Source organism: Silurus meridionalis, chromosome 17 (assembly GCF_014805685.1).
Source record: "Silurus meridionalis isolate SWU-2019-XX chromosome 17, ASM1480568v1, whole genome shotgun sequence".
Lineage (NCBI taxonomy): Eukaryota > Metazoa > Chordata > Actinopteri > Siluriformes > Siluridae > Silurus > Silurus meridionalis.
Genome location: NC_060900.1, coordinates 25376166 through 25397120, shown reverse-complemented (window position 1 = coordinate 25397120; position 20955 = coordinate 25376166). Strand labels below are relative to the sequence as shown.

At 38.7% G+C, this 20955-nt stretch overlaps 1 protein-coding gene across 2 annotated transcripts in view; it reads left to right on the top strand.

Moving 5' to 3' along the window:
* The first annotated feature begins 2171 nt into the window (after positions 1-2171).
* The window catches only part of trabd2b (TraB domain containing 2B), a 66509-nt gene continuing 47725 nt past the window's right edge, over positions 2172-20955 (top strand). The window contains exons 1-2 of one of the 2 annotated variants that reach the window (XM_046870260.1): positions 2172-2631; positions 7508-8065. In XM_046870260.1, the coding sequence (XP_046726216.1) occupies positions 2491-2631; positions 7508-8065 (699 nt within the window). In that variant the 5' untranslated portion in view covers positions 2172-2490. The remainder of the gene's footprint in view (positions 2632-7507; positions 8066-20955) is intronic. The other variant, XM_046870261.1, reaches the window with a different exon arrangement.

Below are 20955 nucleotides of genomic sequence, written 5' to 3'. Positions count from 1 at the left end.
CTGCCTAGAGGCTTGACATGCTGGAAGTACACAGACAAAACAGTGCCAATGTTTTCTTTTCTTTTGTAAATAAACAGTAGCGATGGTGAAGCTTAAATATTGGATCATTCTGACACTAGTAGGCAGTATTCAGCTGTTTACCATCCAGTCTCTTTAAAACGATTAAAGAGGATAAAAATTGAGATTTGGTTTGGTCTAAAGAGGAGATCCAAACTGAAAGAAGATGGTATAGAGGTAACGGAGTTGATGTAGAAGTGAAGAAGTTGGTGTAGGGGTAAAGGAGTTGGTGTTGGGTGATGGAGCTGGTTTAGGATGAAGCATTTGGTATAGGGTGAAGGAGTGAACCCTGACAAAGGGTCTGTGGAGAGTCTGGAGAACGAACATGACAGGAACACACAGTGCCTCTCATGTCGAGTCTGTGTGCTGTCACTCTGCTCCTGAGCTCCATGTGGCACTTTGTTTTAAGGAACTGAGATGATTAATTGCTTGATACTTGACTGTGTCAGGACTCTACCACCAATAACACCACCACCCTGCTTTACCAGGAAGGAGCTGGTGTTGGGTGAAGGAGTTGGTGTACTGGTGAAGGAGTTGGTATAGAGTGAAGGAGTTGGTGTAGAGGTGAAAAAGGTGGTGTAGGTTGAAGGAGTTGGTGTTGGGTACATAAGTTGGTGTAGTGTTGAAGGAGTTGGTGAAGAGTGAAGGTGTTGGTGTAGAGGTGAAGGAGGTGGTGTAGAGGTGAAGGAGATGGTGTAGAGGTGAAGGAGTTTGTGTTGGGTACATGAGTTGGTATAGTGATAAAGGAGTTGGTGTAGAGTGAAGGTGTTAGTGTAGTGGTGAAAGAGTTTGTGTTGGGTACATGAGTTGGTGTAGAGTGAAGGTGTTGCTGTTGTGGTGAAAGAGTTTATGTTGGGTACATGAGTTGGTGTAGTGGTGAAGGAGTTGGTGTAGCATGAAGGAGTTGATGTAGAGGTGAAGGAGTTGGTATAGAGTGAAGGAGTTGGTGTAGAGGTGAAGGAGTTGGTATAGAGTGAAGGAGTTGATGTAGAGGTGAAGGAGTTGGTATAGAGTGAAGGAGTTGGTGTAGAGGTGAAGGAGTTGGTGTAGAGGTGAAGAAGTTTGTGTTAAGGTGAAGGAGTTGGTGTACTGGTGAAAGAGTTGGTGTAGAGGTTAGGAATTGGTGTAGAGTGAAGGAGTTGTTGTAGAGGTGAAAGATGTTGGTGTGGAGGTGAAGGAGTTGGTGTAGGTTGAAGGAGTTGGTGTAGGTTGAAGGAGTTGGTGTGACTGGTGAAGCAGTTGGTGTATGGTAATGGAGCTGGTTTAGGATAAAGGAGTTGGTGTACGGTGACGGAGCAGGTTTAAGATGAAGGTTTTGGTGTCGGGTGAAGAAGCTGGTTTAGGATGAAGGATTTGGTATAGGGTGAAGGAGTGAACCCGGATGAAGGGTCTGTGGAGAGTCTGGAGAACGGGACATGACAGGAACACACAGTGCCTCTCATGTCGAGTCTGTGTGCTGTCACTCTGCTCCTGAGCTCCATGTGGCACTTTGTTTAAAGGAACTGAGATGATTAATTGCTCGGTACTTGACTGTGTCAGGACTCTACCACCAATAACACCACCACCCTGCTGTACGCACTCTTATTCTGTAAAACACACCGTGGCAGTGATGAAGTGAGGGACCCAGTGTGTGTGTGTGTGTGTGTGTGTGTGTGTGTGTGTGTGTGAGGCATGCTGGGTGTGAGGCATTGAAAACTTTCGGAAAATAACACTTTGAATCTGCATGATCTCAGATACAACTTACATCTGGCAAGAGGTGCATTTTTTATGTTGTTGTCTGCATGCTGCAGGTGTATTAAATTATGTTATGATCTATTTATTTGTATATATTTTAATATATTTAAAATATACTACTAATAATATTCATTTAATTAATATTTTAATACAAATGCATTATTTCCTGCTGTTTTATTTCTGCAAAGCAAACTAAATCCGTCCAACATCAACAAACTTGCCAGATGTTTTTTTGAAACCACGTGCTACACACACACACACACACACATACACACACACACACACTGATAGTGGAGTCTGTTTGTCCTTTAGAGAGTTCTCACTCGGCAAAGCAATAAAGGAGATGATTTCGGGCCGAGAGGCTAATGCATTCCGTTCCCTGGTGACACACACACACACACACACACACAGGCGCACGGACTCCCCTTCACGAGCTCCCCTCGTTCGCTACGGGAAACTCTCAAAAACTCCACCATAACCTTCATCTTCGGAGCCCTTAAGAGGAACACACACACACACGCGCGCGCGCGCTCGCTCGCTCGCTCAGTGAAAGTCAGGGTGCGAGCAGGGCGCAGGGGCAGACCGCTCCGTGCGCCTTCACCAAAAAGCGCCGAATTTAGAGAGTGTGTGTGTGTGTGTGTGTGTGTGAGAGAGAGAGAGAGAGAGAGAGAGAGAGAGAGTGTGTGTGAATGTGTGTGAATGTGTGTGAGTGTGTGTGTGTTCTATCCCGATATGAAGCGGAGCTCAGCGCTCGGATGGCTGCTCCTCTGGACTTTATTTCCAGCGGGATTATTAGTATTAAACCGGGAGAAAACCAAACACTGCAGCAAGGACGACACGGTAAGACTAACTTTATCATCACCATCATCATCATCATCATCATCATCATCATCATCATCATCAAGGCAGGAGTCTTAGGACAAACTTTAAACCAACTATTTTGATGGTGAATCTGTGATGACCTGTTACTGATCCTGAAAAATAAAGAATACAAAGTTTGAATGACTTGTAAAATTGTAGCCTAAAATAAATAAAATAAAATTAAAGAAGTTACAGGGTTTTCTTTTTATGCAATTACTCTCACTTCCCTAATTAAATAATTGTATTTTATTGCGCCATTAAATTTAATGTCAGTGAGGTTCATAAAGAGCTCAGAGAACTCTAATGAGCAGTGCTGAAGATTCAGCAGACTCTCTCTTCTTCTTCTTCTTCTTCTTCTTCATCTTCTTCATCGTCTTCTTTTTTTTTTTACCTTTTACTCCTTCCTCTTCTCTTGTCCCACCTTTTCAAATTTGTCCTTCTTTTTGACTTATTCCTTCTTCTTTTCCTTTTTCCTTCCTCTTTTCGTTTTTGTCCTTTGTCTTTTACATGTGCTCCTTCCTTTTCTCATTTTTTAACTTCTTTCCTTTCCTTTTTACTTTTTCTGTCGTCTCCTTCTTTTTCTTTTTCTTCTACTTTTTCTTTTGACTTTTTTCGTTCTTCCTTTTACATTTTTCACTTTTTCTTCTTCGTTCTTCCATTTTCCTTCTCCTTCTATTTACTTTGTCCTTTTTTTCCCTTCTTCCTCTTTTAATAATTAAAGAAAGTAAACATTTTTATTTTTCTAATACTGTTTTAGCTTTTGATATTTGACCATTACAGTTATTGGTGTGTTTGTCTTCCCGCATCCACATAAGTGAACATAAGGCAACATTTTTTTTGCATAAAAATTAAAAAACACACTAAGATTGTATTTAACACCACAGAGGAAACCCTACATGTTGCTAAAGACTTGAATAATTGATTCTTTGATTAATTAATGAATTGATTGATGTTTTTATAGCATGCTTTGTGTGAGAAATGATGATGCAACGACAATGATTATGTGACATTTAAAGATTAATTCACTGAATAAACATGATTATGGCATAAAATTTGTTATTATTATTATTATTATTATTATTATTATTATTATTATTATTATTATTATCCAGTGTGTCCCATGGAAACATTTGCTAAAACAGTTACATCTCTCAGAGGCACGCAGCCAGTTTAATGTCACATCGCTGCTAAAAGAAACAAACTCTGGTGCCAAGTGAAATATTACTTTCTTTCTCGTTCTTCTCTTTTGGCTAATGTGACAGAAGAAAGTAGTGATGATGATGATGATGATGATGTGTACTCATATGAGTCTCTGTGGTGTTTTTTTCTAAAGAGATTACATTTCAGTTTAAGTGAAGACCTACACACAGGTCAGCTAGTAAAGATCACATTATAAAACAGGTTGTGTGTGTGAGTGTGTGTGAGAGAGATTTCACAGGGAATTCTAAAGGTTAAAGTTCCTGGGTAAAATTAACATGATCGTTATATGATTAATGTCACTTGTCCTGACAATTGCATTTCATTGTAGAAAAGTTCGCACAGTAATCAGACCGTTTAGAAAAACCGGAAAGCACCGGTTTCAAATGTTACAATTTATAATGATGTCACCTTGTAATATCTGTGTTTTATATATCGACTTGTTAAAAATTAAGTCGGTGCAAATTCAGAATGGCAACACGTCATTCAGCACGTCATTCAGCACTCATCAACACGTCATTCAGCACGTCATTCAGCACATCATTCAGCACTTATCAACACATCATTCAGCACGTCATTCAACACGTCATTCAGCACGTCATTCAACACGTCATTCAGCACTCATTCAACACGTCATTCAGCACATCATCAACACATCATCAACACGTCAATCAGCACGTCAATCAGCATGCCAATCAGCACGTCATTCAGCACGCCATTCATCACGTCATTCAGCACGTCATCCATCACGCCATTCAGCACGTCATTCAGCACGTCATTCAGCACGTCATTCATCATGTCATTCAGCACGCCAATCAGCAAGTCATTTAGCACATCATTTAGCAAGTCATTCAGCACGTCATTCAGCAAGTCATTCAACATGCAATTTATCACGTCATACAGTACACCATTCAGCTTGTCATTTAGCACATAATTTTACAAGTAATTCAACACATAATTCAGCAATACAGAATTAATTTAACACATCATATAACGCCATTCAGCACGTCATTAAATACATCTTTCAACACATCATTCATCATGTCATACTGTATGTCATTTAACAAGTCATCTAATCTGTAATTTAGCATGTAATTCAACACCATTCAGCACGTCATCCAGCCCTTCATACAACACTCAATTCAGCATGCCATTTTGCATGCTCTACACGTTATACATTACGTCATTCAGCATGTCATGCAACATGTAATTCAGCATGTCATACAATTAGCCAGCACGTAATTAGCAAGTTCTTCAACAAGTCATAGAGCACACGTCATCCAACACGTCATTCAGCATGTCATTTCGCACATCATGCAATATGTCATTTAACATATAATTCAACCACGTTATACAGTCATTCAACACACAATTCAGCATGTCATTTAACACGTCATTCAGCAAGCCGTTCAACATGTCCTTCAGCATGTCATTCAACATTTCATTGAACACATCATTTATCACATCATACATACTCTCATAAACAAACAAACAAACAAACAAACAAACAAATGTGTCAGATCTGGAGAACTTGTGTAGGAGGAAACAATGTTTTTGCCTACTCATGTGCTAGTGATGTCCATCCATCCATCCATCCATCCATCCATCCATCCATCCATCCATCCATCCATCCATCCATCCATCTATCTATCTATCTATCTATCTATCTATCTATCTATCTATCTATCTATCTATCTATCTATCTATCTATCTATCTATCTATCCATCCATCCATCCATCCATCCATCCATCCATCCATCCATCCATCCATCCATCCTGTACACTCACTGATGTGAGGAGTTATTACTGTTCTGACCTGATTCACACTTAAGAAGCTTAATTTAAAATGCATCAAACATTTACGATGTTACAGTATTCCCTTTACACCAAGTGACTGATTAATCAAGCTTTGTGAGAACCGAGGGTCCATTCTGAATAAAAATAAACACTAGTTTGGCAGTTTCATTCATCACTGTTCAGTATTGCAGTATTCACAGCTCTCACAGAATCATGGTTAAATATACAGAAGATTTATGGGCATGTGTAACACGGTCTGGAAAATGATCACATCATGGTCATGGCTAAAATCAGTGCTGTCTCTTAACTTCCCTGGTTCACTCCTGTCTAGCTCTTCTAGTGCCTTTAATAAAACAGATAGATAAGTCACCTTCATAAGATTCACAAGCGATCATTTCTACTGCTCCGAATTAATGACTAAAATAGACTTTTTAACCAAAAGTTAATAGATGCCTAACCATGAAATTTATGTGTTTTTTGACATCTCAATCTACATTTAGTCCCCATTCACTGCTATAATTACCTTCACTCTCCAGTGAAGATGTTCCCCTAGATTTTGAAGGGGTTTTGTGGAGATTTGTGGTCATTCAGCCAGGTAGTATCAGGTACTGATGTAGGTAGAAAATTCATCCCAAAGGTGTTCAATAGGGTTGAGGTCAGAATCTATAAAAGGAGATCTTCCTCTCACACCTCATTGAGCTGGCTTTGGGCACAGGGACATTGTCCTGCTGGAACAGGTTTGGATCTCCTAAATCAAGTGAAGAGAACATTCTATGTTACCAAATGCATTAAAGACATCCTCAACAATTATGCGCCTCTAACTTTGTGGAAAATAACCAAATAGAGTATGTCTGGAAAAGTCAGATGGACCAATACTTTTGTCCATATAGTGGACACATAATGATATGCATTAAATATAATATGAATTAAAGATTGAATTGTGTTCCTGCATCTCAAAACAAGCTGAATAATCTAATGGATTGTTCGTAATAAGCTGCACAATGTTAGAGAAATGTTGGTTCTGTTTTTGTTTGCTAAATTTCTTTAATTTTAAAACTTGATGAACTTATAATAAACAAACAAACAAGCAAAAAAAAAAAAAAAAAAAAATTATATATATATATATATATATATATATATATATATATATATATATATATATATATATATATATATATAAATAAATCTAAGGCTAACTTGTGATTAATCGCACATTTCTTCTCTAAATGTACCTTCAATTAACACTTTTAATTGAAGTTTTCAATACTTTAATCAACATGGCCATGGACAAATATTGATGCTTTATGTATATATGTTTATTATTAGTGAAACTCAACATAGAGCATTTAGACAAAATATCCTTGTAAATGTAAGTAATTATGGTGTTTTAAATGACATAAATCATCAGAACACCTGCGGTGTTTCCACACGGACGGTTTAATTTGCCAGACATGTGCATTTTTATGGATTTTGGTGCTTGATTTGAGACTTGGTGCATCAGTAAAACAAATTTTTAGTGTTAAAATTTTTTTTTCGTTGATTTAGTTTATTTGTTTATTTATCTATTTTAGATAAAGTAAAGTTTTAGCAAAGAAAGAACATTGGGAATAAATGTTGGTTTTGATTTTGCCTATTTTAAATTTATTTATTCATATTTCTATCAAAAATTGTCAAACAGAAATGCGCGCTGCATTCAGCGCACGTTAATAAAATTAGTGTCGTTAAAATTCATTTGCTTTGTTTTAAATTTGTTTTAAAATTCACTTTCAAATTGTTACATTTCAACCTTTATGAAATGCTTTGATTAACCTGGTAGACATGGTCACTCCTCACATGTCCTCTTTTTTCTCTTCTTCCTCAGAGCGAGCTGAACTCGTTCCTGTGGACAGTAAGACGTCCCTCCCCTCATCCGCCCTCCTACCTGTTCGGCACCATCCATGTGCCGTACACACGCGTGTGGGACTTTGTGCCTGAGAGCTCGAAGCGGGCTTTCCAGAGCAGCACCAGCGTGTTCTTTGAGCTCGACCTGACCGACCCTGTGACCGTGTCCAAACTGGCCAGCTGCCAGCTCTTACCCAATGGCGAAAGCCTGAGGAGCCTGCTGCCCCGAGATATCTACCTCCGACTGAAGCGCCACCTGGACTACGTGAGGCACATGATGCCGGCGTGGGTGAGGGCCGAGCAGCGCTTCTACGCTGACTACCTGTTCAAGGCCATTGCGGGAGACTGGGAGCGCAAGCGGCCCGTCTGGGTGATGCTGATGGTGAACTCACTGACGGAGTGGGACGTGAGGTGGCGTGGAGCTCCTGTGCTTGATCTGTTCCTCGCCCGTGAGGCTGAGCGCATGGGCAAGAAGACAGGAGCTGTGGAAAATGTTGAGGAGCAGTGTCACCCTCTAAACGGACTTAGCTTCTCCCAGGTCAGTGTATGTGTGTGTATATTTCATGACCTTAGACACACCAATTGTAGCACTAAAGAAGTCTTATATTCAGTTGTGCATTCATGTGTGTGTGTCTGTGTCAAGATAGATCCTTTGTTCATCTTATGCTATTTTGTGGCTTTTCATTTGTTCCATTCGATTCCCGGTCAGGGAACCAACCCCAGCTATTAGGGTTACACAAGCCAGGGCACTCTTAGTGCCGGTCCCAAGCCTGGATAAATGGGGAGGGTTGCGTTAGGAAGGGCATCCAGCGTAAAAACATGTGCCAAATCGAACATGTGGATCATGAATACGGATGATCCGATGTGGCGACCCCTAATGGGAGAAGCCCAAAGAAAGTATGTATACAGTTTAAAGAAATAAAGATTTCTCACAAATCTTTTTACATATTAAGGGTTCTTAGCATCCTAAACCACAGCTGGATCTGTGTGCGAAACACTTAGGGTTCTGCCGAGAACCTTCTCATCAATGGAAACATTTCAGGACTAGTAACATTATTGGCCCATATTAATGATCTCTTATCTCTTAATGGCCTCATCTCATGTATGGACTCTTATATCATCTCTGAATAAAGTAGCAACATTAACATATAATCAGTTTACAAACCAGATTGAAGTACATTTGAATGGATTTTAGAGCAGGAAATAAGTGGCATAAATAATGCTTGATTGAAAATGTGTTGGTTGTCAGGATTTACTGAAGATGCACATTTCTTACAGTTTTTCTCAGTTGCTTTTGGAGCATTACTCGAATCATCTGTAATATTTGCCAGACAGTAAGTGCTTTTCTTCAAACAATGTGTACAAACAGCACAACAAAATGGATTTCTTGTGAAAGCCTGTACTTTACTCAAAATCCTTAGTTCATCTCTCAAAAGTTCGTATTTGTGTCAATGAACATTTAATTCCCATCAGAATGAAAAGTCCTTTTGTCATTGTTCACAAACAAGATCGTCAAAATGTTGTCATGTTGTCAGTAAGACATTGCACGGTTTCAATATTTCCTGATATAAACTACTGTTTTTATTACAACAATCGAAAATGCACAACGCTTCATTTCTTCTGTTTGACATTTATAAATTCAACAGCACATTTATGCAATTTACTGTATAAAGGATATTGATTGCAAGAGACCAGACAGCGTTCACACTTTTACTGTACTGTACTAATGTTTGTTTGTTTCCTGGTTGTTTATCTATTTTCGGAAATTGTTATTCTGTGTTTTGTCGCCAATTGAAGGTCCATGAGATTCACATTTGACCTGTTTTTGAGAATTAGTTGATTATTGGTTGATTTGATGCCATTTAATCGCCTTCATTAGTGACATTCAAGATTCATCTGCACAGTTCATCAATTCAAGACACAATTATAATACATTTTTAATAGACATGTAAGATGATTTAAGATGAGATAAGATTAGATATGAAAATAAGCTTGACAAATTATGACAACTAGTTTAACCATTTTGCATTCAGTGACTTACCTAATGAACTAAGTCTTAAAAGTTTGGGGGTTGAGACAATTCAGGTGAGAAACAGTATAATATATTCTAATCAACATGACAGACAATTGGACACAATCAATTCAATAAATGTACCAAAGCATAGCAGCAAAAAATTGCTTTTATGATATGCACAAGTGACTACATGATGTGGAGGTTGAACAAGCAGATTTGAAAGTTACATTTTTGATCTAAGAAACGCTTAAAAGCAACTGATAAAAACTGTAACTACAGAAAGCTGCTCAATAGCACATGTTTGGATTATTCGAACCCGGACAGGCTCTCTTTACTAGAATGCAGGGATTTACAGTAGGTACTGCAGCAGCCATGATTTCAGTAGTGGTCTATATATCTTCTTAAAGCATTGCCGTTTTTTGCGGCAGAATTTTAACACCAAGAAAAGACAGTCCACAGAAATGAGGACTAAAACCCTAGAAGGCTAGCGTGTCAGGAATTGAGAGGCACAATAAAAAGGTGCAAACTCACTTTGCGAGATTAATCCATAGTCCGTAATCAATAATCTGAATGCGGAAACAGGAAACTAAGGCTAAGAAAGAATGATACAAAAAGACTGACTTTACATATAAATAAACTAATCAAAGACTAACATAGAACAGGTGAACACAATCAGGTAACAAGCCAGTGAATGAAGAGGGACAGGAAATAATGTAGGACCTGTACAGGAAACCAACAATAACATCTCCAGCTTGAGACCTAGCAAAAAAACCTGAAAAGGTGAAATAGGGTTAAATAGAACGCAAGTGACGTAGAGCAGGGCCAGGAAATTTCCACTGAAAAGTGGGCGTGGCCATAGTAGTCTGACATGGACAGAGATATACAGACTGGAGCTGATGAAGTATAGTCTCAATGATTCTGGGATTCGATTGCATAAATAATCAAGTGATGACAGTCTCATGCAGATGACATCACCATCTGCTCGTAGAGCAGGACAAATCAGAGGGTTTTGATTTATTGCACTGAGTCATGTGTGGATTTGAGGGAGGAAACCGGTGGTCAGAGCAGACTTGGGTTGTGAATGAGGTAATATTTATTATGTACTGACAAACAGGAGTGGGACAGAATGGAAGGAGACGTCTGATTGTGCTGCAGTTTTGGAAAACCGCGATGCGCCGCTGACTAGATTGATAGATCTGGGTTGAAATGAGCGATGAGCCGTTTGGAAGAATCGGGTTCCGGCGCTATCCCGTGACCACCGGCTGAAAGATGGACCCTATAACCTAATTACGTGATGACATAAGCATGGAGACAATCCGCCATTCATTTCTGAGCCGTTATAAAAAGCATCACTGGTGGGGTCAGATATGAAACCGGGGTCATCATTTACATACTGTTTCACACCTCCTGCTGAAGGTGACATACTCTGACGCACTTATACACCGACTCAATGCAACCAAACCTGCGAGGCAACGAGACTTTGAGACGCTCTAATTTAAGCTGCACAGATTCTCACTTTTCATTCTCCTAACTATGCTGTCAAAGGAGTCTGGTGAGACGAATTGTAGGGAAACGTACTGTAGACCCTTGACTCTACACTAACATCTTCATCTTTTTAGGTCAAACGTTTTGTTCACAGTTTAAGTGTGTGAAAAGTTTATTTTTTATATGATTAAATATAGCAATGGTTCGTATATATATATATATATATATATATATATATATATATATATATATATATATATATATATATATATACTGTATATATAAAATCAAGATGACCCCAGACCAACTCAAGTGTGGATGAAATTCCAGCTTTCAAATGCGTCCCTGTAAATAGTCGAAAGCTAACACTCTATTTATTCATACCACAGTGTAGGGTGTTGGATTTTACTTTGAAAAAAATGTTAAGAGAGTCATGAGAGCCATGAGAGTCGGTAAGTGATATTTGTCAACACGTTGACGCGTGAAACAAGCGGGACGGAGGTAACCAAGAGATTCTTTATTAATAAATCCAAATTCTCAGACGAACTCGCGAACACTGTGTGTTGGGTGTGACCCTGATGACTCAATTTCTGGTGACATGAATAATTAACTCCTAATTTCCTCTTCTGTTACTGTAAAACACCAAATAAATCCAATAGGTCACTTTTATCTTTTTAATTCTTTGTTTTATATCGCAACTTAATCGCACATTTGTATCTGTTCACAAGTGCCCTAAATGAATATCTTTCAGGTTTTTAATACTTTAATCAACATGGACAAATATGGATGCTTTATGCAAATATGTGTTTATTATTAGTGAAATCAAACTCAACATAGAGCATGAAGACAAAATATTCGTGTGAAGGTTTTAAAATAATTATGGTTTTTTATGTTATGTAAATCATCAGGAGACCAAACTGAGGTTTTGTTATGTTTCATTGCGGATTGTATTGCTTATTTTGAGATTCGGGGCATCAGTAAAACAAATCTTTTATAATTAAAACTAATTTTGGGGTAAAAATTATTATTATGTGCTTTATATATGTGTGAAGAAATGACATTGTGAATAAACGCATGTTGCAATGTAGAATTTAATCGCCTCATTTATATTTATCTATACTTAATAAATTGGCAATTAATAAATAATACATTTATAATAAAAAATTGCTAAACAGAAATGCACCTTGCATTAATCACGCATTAATAAAATTTGTGTTTTTAAATCATAGTGTTATTTTTGACACCCCCAATACTTATATGGTGTATAAGTGTATAAGTGTGTGTAATTAGAATTCTAGATTTATGAGAAGAGAAGAGAAGAAGAGAAAAGAAGAGTGTATGTAAATGACCTCCATCTACACAAAATTATGCCAATTTTGCTATTTTTTCTCCTTTCAAATTTTATCAGTCCATCAAATTTTTCATGTACCTTGATCTAAAATGAGGTTTTTCAAGTTAAAGCACACCAATATTCCATAATTTTTGCTCAGTAAGGTCATTAGGAAATGTGTACAACAGCTGGCTTAATCCGTATAATGCTCAAAACGTATGTTCCTATGGTTACAGCTGTTTATAAGCAGCACATTCATTTAAAATGCTAATTAAACTGACCGTATACAATCTGTGTGTTCAATGCACTGAAATCATGCCAGCCAATCACAATTCAGTATATACACTGACAAGGGTATATTTATCAATATTTTGTTAACAAGACATGCGGTTTGAACTTGAATTAATTTGTGGCGATTAGAAACTAATTACACTGTAGGGGTTATATTGAATAGTCCTCACTATTACTATCCACTCAGCTTGTTTAGTCATCCGAGAGACTAAGCCAGACTGGTTTTCAGACATTGCAGATGAATGAGTTGCATATGGTCTGAAAACATCTGTACTTCCACTGTAGAAATACAGAGTTTTAGGAAGGCTGGTTATTGAGCTTTACAGAGGGTTCTTCAGATGCTCATTACCTCCTGTGCTTCGTACCGTGTTCCCATAACAAACAAGCGGTGCTAGTTCTTACATGCTTTTATTGTTTTAATTGAATTTCATTTCATTTTCTCTGCTAGTTCACTGGTTTTTATTCGTTCAGTGTGTAATTTGGGTCACATGTCTCATCACTTCATCGCATTGTGTATAGGTTTCTAGTTTCGCTTTTCTTGCTTCTCATGGTTAATGATGTGATGCATTGATTTAAAAAGGTGGGCATCGGATTCTACTGTATTTGGCATTTGTATCGCGATGCACTGTTATTAACATATTTGCATTGGAAAATTGTTTATATATAATTATCATTAAATGCGCTATACTTTTATTATTTAGAAAGTGACCCATAATTTCTGACCAATATTTTCTATGTGGATCGATTTCTCCTTGTTAAACTGTTTCTCGAGCGCGTTCTCTCAGCACCACTGTTGCTACGTGAATATGACATATCATATCGCTACGGAGACCGAGGCGTGTCCTGATTGTCACGGAGAATACAGATTAACATGGCAAAGGTAGAGCTGCATCTTCCTGGAGACAGATCAGGAAAAGAAGGTCTGCATTAGAAGTCAGAAGGCATTTAAGTAAATCGATGATTTGCTGTCTGTCTAAACCAAAGAATAAAAGCACATTCTTTAAATTCAATACAAGTCTTTAAATTCACGCACATTGCTTTGCCTTATCATTCCTCAATCATTCTGAATATCCGATCTTTAGATGTTCTACTTTGACCGACATTTCCTAGGTCACCAGCGATCCATGATACATTTTAAACTGTAGATTTCCTTTGAGAAACATTCAGCAGTTGTGATTTTGACATTTCATAATAACAGGACCAATCATAGAAAAATGCACGTCCTCTCTGTGGACGCGGTAACGAAAAACAGAATAAACACGCAGCCTGAATGTGAGTGTAGAAAGTTTGAAGTATGGAGAATCGCAGCATAGTGTGTTTAGTGAATTTTATGCCTCCTACACCTTTTTTTTTTAGGGAGTCACTTCCAATTACTTGTAAACTGCGCATAAAGCATATCGTGTGTCAGTGTAATGAGAGCCCTGCTGGATATCATGCATCAGCTGTTACGCAGCGCTCACAGCCATCGAGGAAACTCTGAAACGGTAAATTCTTTTTAATCACGGCTCCAATCAGGGCCCTTTTGAACTGGCGGAATTCCTGTGGGACTCAGCTTAAATATAGAACTAAAAAAGCATGAAAATGGAGCGTGACGAGCTTGAACTAGCAACCCATGCTGAGGTGAAGTGAAGTGAAGTTTGGTCGTGAAAAGGGAGAACACCTCCTAATGTCAGACACACGTTAAATGTTGATTGAGTCAGCGCAATTTGAATGAGGAACGGGTCCAAACACTTCCAGCTGGTGTGTTAGTGCGTCTTAATAAAACCGACACTTCCGTCAAATCTGCCAAGAACTTCAACACCAAACAAGAAAGAGAGACTTCTTTCGTCTCGTCTGTTTCCTGGTCTGTTTGAATTTTCTTTTTACTATACTGGGCAACATTTCTAGCAGTGAATTTTATGAATGAAACACTTCCAGGACTTCTCCTAAACAAGACCTACATCATCCGGATGCTAACCGGTTCAGAGCCCTGACATGAACACAAACATTCTGTGTGATCGATATGGCAAAAGCAACGCCAGTGAGTGATTTGTTTGGCTCTTTGCCTCTTTTGATTCTCTTAGCAAGCACTGAGAACCACACACATACACACTGGAGACCGAATTTCAGAGACCGACACAACAATTAACACAACAATTTTCACTACATTGGCAGCTTGGTATGGCTGGGATTTTAACTCATGACCTTTGAATCCAAAGTCCAGTGCTTTAACTACTACAAATGATATACAATATGGACAAAAGCACTGGGACGCCTGCCTTTTCTAGCCATATGTGGGCCTTCCTTAAACCGTTACCACAATTTTAAACATGCACAACTGTATAGGAGGTCTTTGGATACATTATTTTTCCTTAGTATGAATTACAAGACCCAAACAGTTCTATTAAAGATATGATTTATAGGGGTTGGAGTGAAAGATCTTGAGTGGTCTGCTGTAGAGCTCTGACCTCAACCATCTTGACCATTGACTGCACCCCGGGCCTCCTCAACCTACATCAGTATCTGACTTTACTAACATTTCAGGTTTCCACAAACTTTTGTCATGATAGTCATGAGCATATTGAAGCATGGGATTAGTACTTTACCAAGTCTTTGACACATTGCTCAAACTTTAACAGTTTTGTCTAAATTTACATTTATGGCATTTGGAAGACACTCTTATCTACAGCAGCTGAGTAGGTAAGGGCCTTTCTCAAGGGCCCAGCAGTGGCAGCTGCGATTTGAACAATTGACATCCCAACCCAAAGTCCAATGTCACCTCCCCGTAACCTGCCACCTCTTTAAACCACCCCTGGCAGCAGGCAAAAGGTTTCTCCTTCAAAATGTACACAGTTGTTAGACCAGGACAACCACTGGATGATTGATTGATTTACCACAGTCCAGAGCCAAAACACTGTGTCACTGCTTATTTGTGCTCCGTATTATGTTGTGTTGTATCCTGCATTTACTCCGTCTGTGAGAGTAGGAATCCCAAAGCAATCGCCTCGTCCATGGTCAATGAAGCCATGTTCAATCCTCAGTTGTGAAAAACAAACCCTCCGAAATAACACATAGTTAAAAGGTTAGAAGGCAAGAAATTCACCAAAAATAAACAGGGCTATTGATTACATACCAACATCATGCCGCAGAAATGACAAACACACTCAGCCTTCACAGTGATTGGGTTTACTTGTTCTCTAAGCCAATGGTTCTCAAAACAGGATCTGTGAAACATATACACTATATATACGTATTGAGACACCTGTCTTTTCCAGCCACAAACTTGGAGGCACACGCAATTGTATCGGATGTCTTTCTATGCATTTGGTAGCATGAATTTTCCCTTTACTTGAACTAGTAGACTCAAACCTGTTCCAGCATGACAATACTCTTGTGCATAAAGCCAGCTCCATGGAGATATGTTTTACATGGGTTGGAGTGGAAGATTTCCTGCTATAAAGCTCTAACCTCAACCCTATTGAACACCTTTGGGATAAATTGGAATGCTGACTGCAACCCAGACCTCCTCACCTCACCTACATCAGTACCTGACTTTACTAACCATTACTAACATCCTTGTGGCTTTATGAATGTCCGCAAATCTCCAAAAGCACACTCCAAAATCTAGTGGAACATCTTCCCAGAGGAGTGGATGTTAAAATAACAGTAAATGGAACCAATCTTATGGTTAGATGTCCACAAACTTTGGTCCTAGCAGCAATGTTGGACCTAATCACTTTCCTCAGCATGCCTGTGTGTTTTGTTTAACTACAAAATCCAACACAGTTTAACTTTTCACTAATCAATTTCTCGGCTTTTCAGGAATTATCCAGAGCGACATACAACTTAGGAGTTGAGGGTTAGGGGTCTCACTCAAGGTCCCAGCAATGGCAGTTTGGTGGTGCTGGGATTTAAAGTCACAGCCTTCTGATTCAGAGTCCAATACCTTAACCAACCCACTTGTTGGGTGTGACAAACTCTACTCTCAATAGTTCCTGGTCTAGATAAAATACCTTACCTGGTCATGAAAAGGTTCCTGGAACTTTTGAATTTAAGTCTTACTTTGTTTAGTGTTTATCTTGTGAGACGTCATGTTGATCTAGGGTCAATTGTTGAACTTGTGGTTGAGGACAAATTCCTAAATTTCCAATGTTTTATTTAATTTTTTTCTAATTAAAGATTGAGGTCAGAGACTGTTGGAGATACAATTCAAGAAAAACTCCTTGTTGATGCAATGGGAACTTTATTATCAAGTTTCTCCATACCTGGAAAAAAGTTCCTGGCAAAACATAGCACCTGTTTTTTCCCTCTTTCTTTTTTGGTATGACCTTTAATTCTTTTCCTGCCCTCTTTTAATCCATGCACCATTTTCACTTTTGTCTTCTCAAAAGCTTCCCAAAAGAACATAGAAGCTCAGAGGATGAACCTTCTTGAGGCAGAAAAACAGAACCCATCTTCAGAGATCGCATTGCCACTCAGGGGACAATGGGGGTTCCAAATATGATGGTGTGTGTAGTGAATTCTAGGTCTGGTAAAGGCTTGTGTCTGGTCTCATGACTCTCATGTGGGTAAGAGAAGGATGAGGAGAGAGTGCAGTTCATCTCTGGAGCTGATCTAAATAATGTATCTACAGCTAGCTTTTAATTAGCATTTACAATGTAGCAGTATTTATTCACAACCTTTGGAAATTAAAATGCTTCTGATGGTTTTTATCCCTTCTTGTACGGAAGACATACTTCATGCCTTGTCGATTTGAATGGACTCGAGCACACAGTTGTACACAGTACATGGCATGAGTGTTTGTTTCCATTCAGTCATACTCCGTCTTTATCTGACTAAACCCCTCTGAGCTCCGCATGCTGACGTGCTGACGGTTCTTGGACGGCGTCCTCCAGACCGGATTAGCAGAAATATTTGCGTATATCCTGAGCCAATGGCCCTTCTGCTCTTCCCGAGGCCTGTCAGTGGCATGTCGCGCTTCATTTTGTGCACATTTGGATGGGTCTTTTGTAAATAGTGTGTGTTTAAGTGCAGACATTAAAGAGCGCCCCCAACCTTCCCCTGCACGTAAATATTTACATTCCGGAGCTGCCTTGTAATGGACCGAGCAACAGCAACATGATGGAAAAATTGTCTATCTCGGGGTTTTGGGCAAGATAATTGCAGTGCTCCTGTTATCCAGCTACCAGCTTTCTCTGATCTATGCACATCACCACAGGCCTGAGATTTATTTGCCTTATAATACTACAGTTATAGGAAATACAACATACATCTGCTGTTAGAAGCTGGAGTCAGTAAAATCCTTTTCGAATGAAGTTAAAAGAGGGCTCAACAACATTCTGGGGTAGTGGTGGCTTAATCGTCAAGGCATGGCCTTTGGACCCCAAGGTTGTGAGTTTAAATCCCAGACCACACCTGGGCCCCCAAAGCAAGCCCCCCAACCCCATTTCTGCTCAGTTGTGTCAATGAGATAAATGTAATCGCTCTCGATAAGGGTGTCTGCTAAATGGCAAAAATTACTCAGAACTCTTTCGGACTCTGGCAAACAGTGTTGTTTTGAGCAGATGGCTCAAATATCTACAATTGTTGATTACAAACAATTCATGGTACACGTGTGTTGTGGAAATGAATGATGCTGACATTAGCTAAAACACATGGTGGAACTGAAACGTACTTTCAACAGTTCATCTCGGGTTTAATACCACAATTCTCTTCACGGTCCACACAACAGCTTGCACTGTTTAAAGATGGCTGCCATTTTACATTGATCTGCTACTGCAAACAAAACCATCTCAAGCTTACGAGTCCCTCACACACTGCTGGTTTTCTGTAAAGTTGTTTGCCCAGAGAATGGGATTCGCATCTCGGATATTTCCAAATCAGGAACACTTTATCGCAGAGCAAGAGATATGAGAAGCATGCAAGGAATTTGTGACTGTAATCAGGTGTGTGATAGACACCAAGAGCACATGCAGGGACATGGGCCAACGCAAGATAACACAACATATAGATGTTTTTCACGTTCATACTTCACTACATAGATTGTTCTATCCTTTTTGCTAAAACATTTTGCTATCGCCATTATCTTTTATCTTGTTTGCAAAATCAATCAGTTTAATCTGGTGAAGCTTTATATAAATTCTTTTGATCCTTTCTGAGTATAAACAAACTACCTTTTCTTACCCAACATTAACCCAATGCTTGGCCATGCTAATCCAATGCTAACCCAGCACTATCCTAACCTAACTTGCTAAACTAACTTTAACCACATACTAACCCAACACTACCCACACAGTAACCCAATGCTAACCCACCAGCCCAACACTAGCCCAACACTAAAAACTTTTTTTGCATAGTATTATAATAACTATGGAATAATAAGATGTTCCACTAGATTTTGTGAAGATTTGTGCTCATTCATAAACACAATGTTTTTTAGAAAAGTCATGTACTGATTTAGGTGAAGTGAAGAGGCCTGGGGTGCAGTCAGTGTGAAAAATTAATTCCTAAGATGTTTAATAGGATTGATAGCAGGCCACTTAAGATCTTCCACTCCAGCCCATATAAAGCATATTTTAATGGAGTGGACTTTTTGCACAGGGGCATTGTCATGTTGGAACAGGTTTAGGTCTCATAGATCAAGTATTCAGAAAATTAAATGCTACCAAATGCATTCAAAGACGTCCTATACAATTGTGTGTTTACAACTTTGTGGTAACAGTTTGGTTTGGTTAATTACACTAAATTTATCAAATATAAATTAAGTTTCCTCTTAAAGCAATCTTTATGTCAAGTGCCCTGAATTAACCGTACACTATCGAACATCAGATTTCATATGATCTCCTGAGTCACAGGCGAGTCTCTCTCCTCGAGACCTCAAGCTCTGTAGACAGCGTACTCCTTTCCCAGTCAGCAGACTAGCAGCTTGAATGCATGAATGCTGTGGTGAAAGTCATCTGTGAGAGTGTGAAGGGGCTTCCTCTAATCCGGCGCCCGGTACGGCCCGAGGCGCTGATGTTATCTTTGGATTCTTTTACACTAGGAGTGAAGCGGTGAGGGTTTGTTCGGCTGATTTAGCAGTAAGTGGAAAATTGCGTACAAGTATTCCTTTAAATACGGTGCAAACTTCTGGACATTGCAGAAACATTTCTCAAAGGAAATGTCTCAGAGGACTTGGCAGGAAGTTGTTATCAGCTGATCCGTGATCGTGCATGAGGCTAGACAAGACAGAGGCTAGACAGGGCAAGAGCTGCCTTAATGACTTAATTGCCTCTTGATTGCTGTCCTGTGTCCAGAATTCAATTCAATTCAATTTAGATTCCAAAGCCATAATTAATAGATGATGAACAATAGCAATAAAATTAGCGTTTCTAGCCAAATGCTAAATTTTTTTCATTATAGTTTTGACTTTTCTGATTGTTCTAAGCATTTTGTTTAATTAGCTTGCCTTTTTTCCTGCTGTATTTCAAAAGTACCAAAAGTTCCTATTTTTTAAATACAATAAAATATTTATTCAACGAAGGACATGATGCTAACAAAGCAAGCTGACTTGAGTTTAAAAAAGTCGCATTGTGTGAAACAAGAGATCCAAGGTTAGCTAAGCTTATTATTGCTATAGTGAAAAAATGCTGAGCTACTGGTGATTATAGTGCTAATGTTGGATGATTTCAGGAAGGCTATGGTGCTATCGTTAGTTTAAAGTTTGTATCTCTGAATATCAGACAAACAAACAAAACAGCCCCTAACTTGGAATTTTTAATTGGAAAGTTGGTAAGGTCTCGTCAACATTCAAAGTTCAGCAATATAGCATCAGGCGTCAAATCGGGCATGGCCGGTCACACCACAGAAAAGCAAATAAAATATCGCTTCAATACCATACAATCAATAAGATTAGATTAGATCAATCAACAAAGACGCATTTGATAGCTAAATCTATAAAAGGTTTGCTGTTCTGAGAAAGAAAACACACCATAAAGACATGAACATTAATGCCAGCTGGCAAGTTCAACCGAATGAAGGCTTTCATTAAGGCAGCCGTGTTTTTTCTCACTGTGTGGGAAAAAAAAAACACATAGAAATACAGTGAGCTTAAAAATGTATTTCTAAGTGCAATTGTAAAAAAAAAAAAAAATTAGGTTTTGTGTTGTTTTTGTTAACTTCATTTTGATTTCCACAGCCTTTAAATTCTGTTTCTGTTCTTGTTCAGTCACTGATTTGTTGCTCTGTTGTGTTCACTTGTTGTGTTTAGTCCTCCACTTGTTCTAATCAACAAAGATGCAATTGATGTTTAAATCTATAACCGGTTCGTTGTTCTGAGAACGTAAACAAA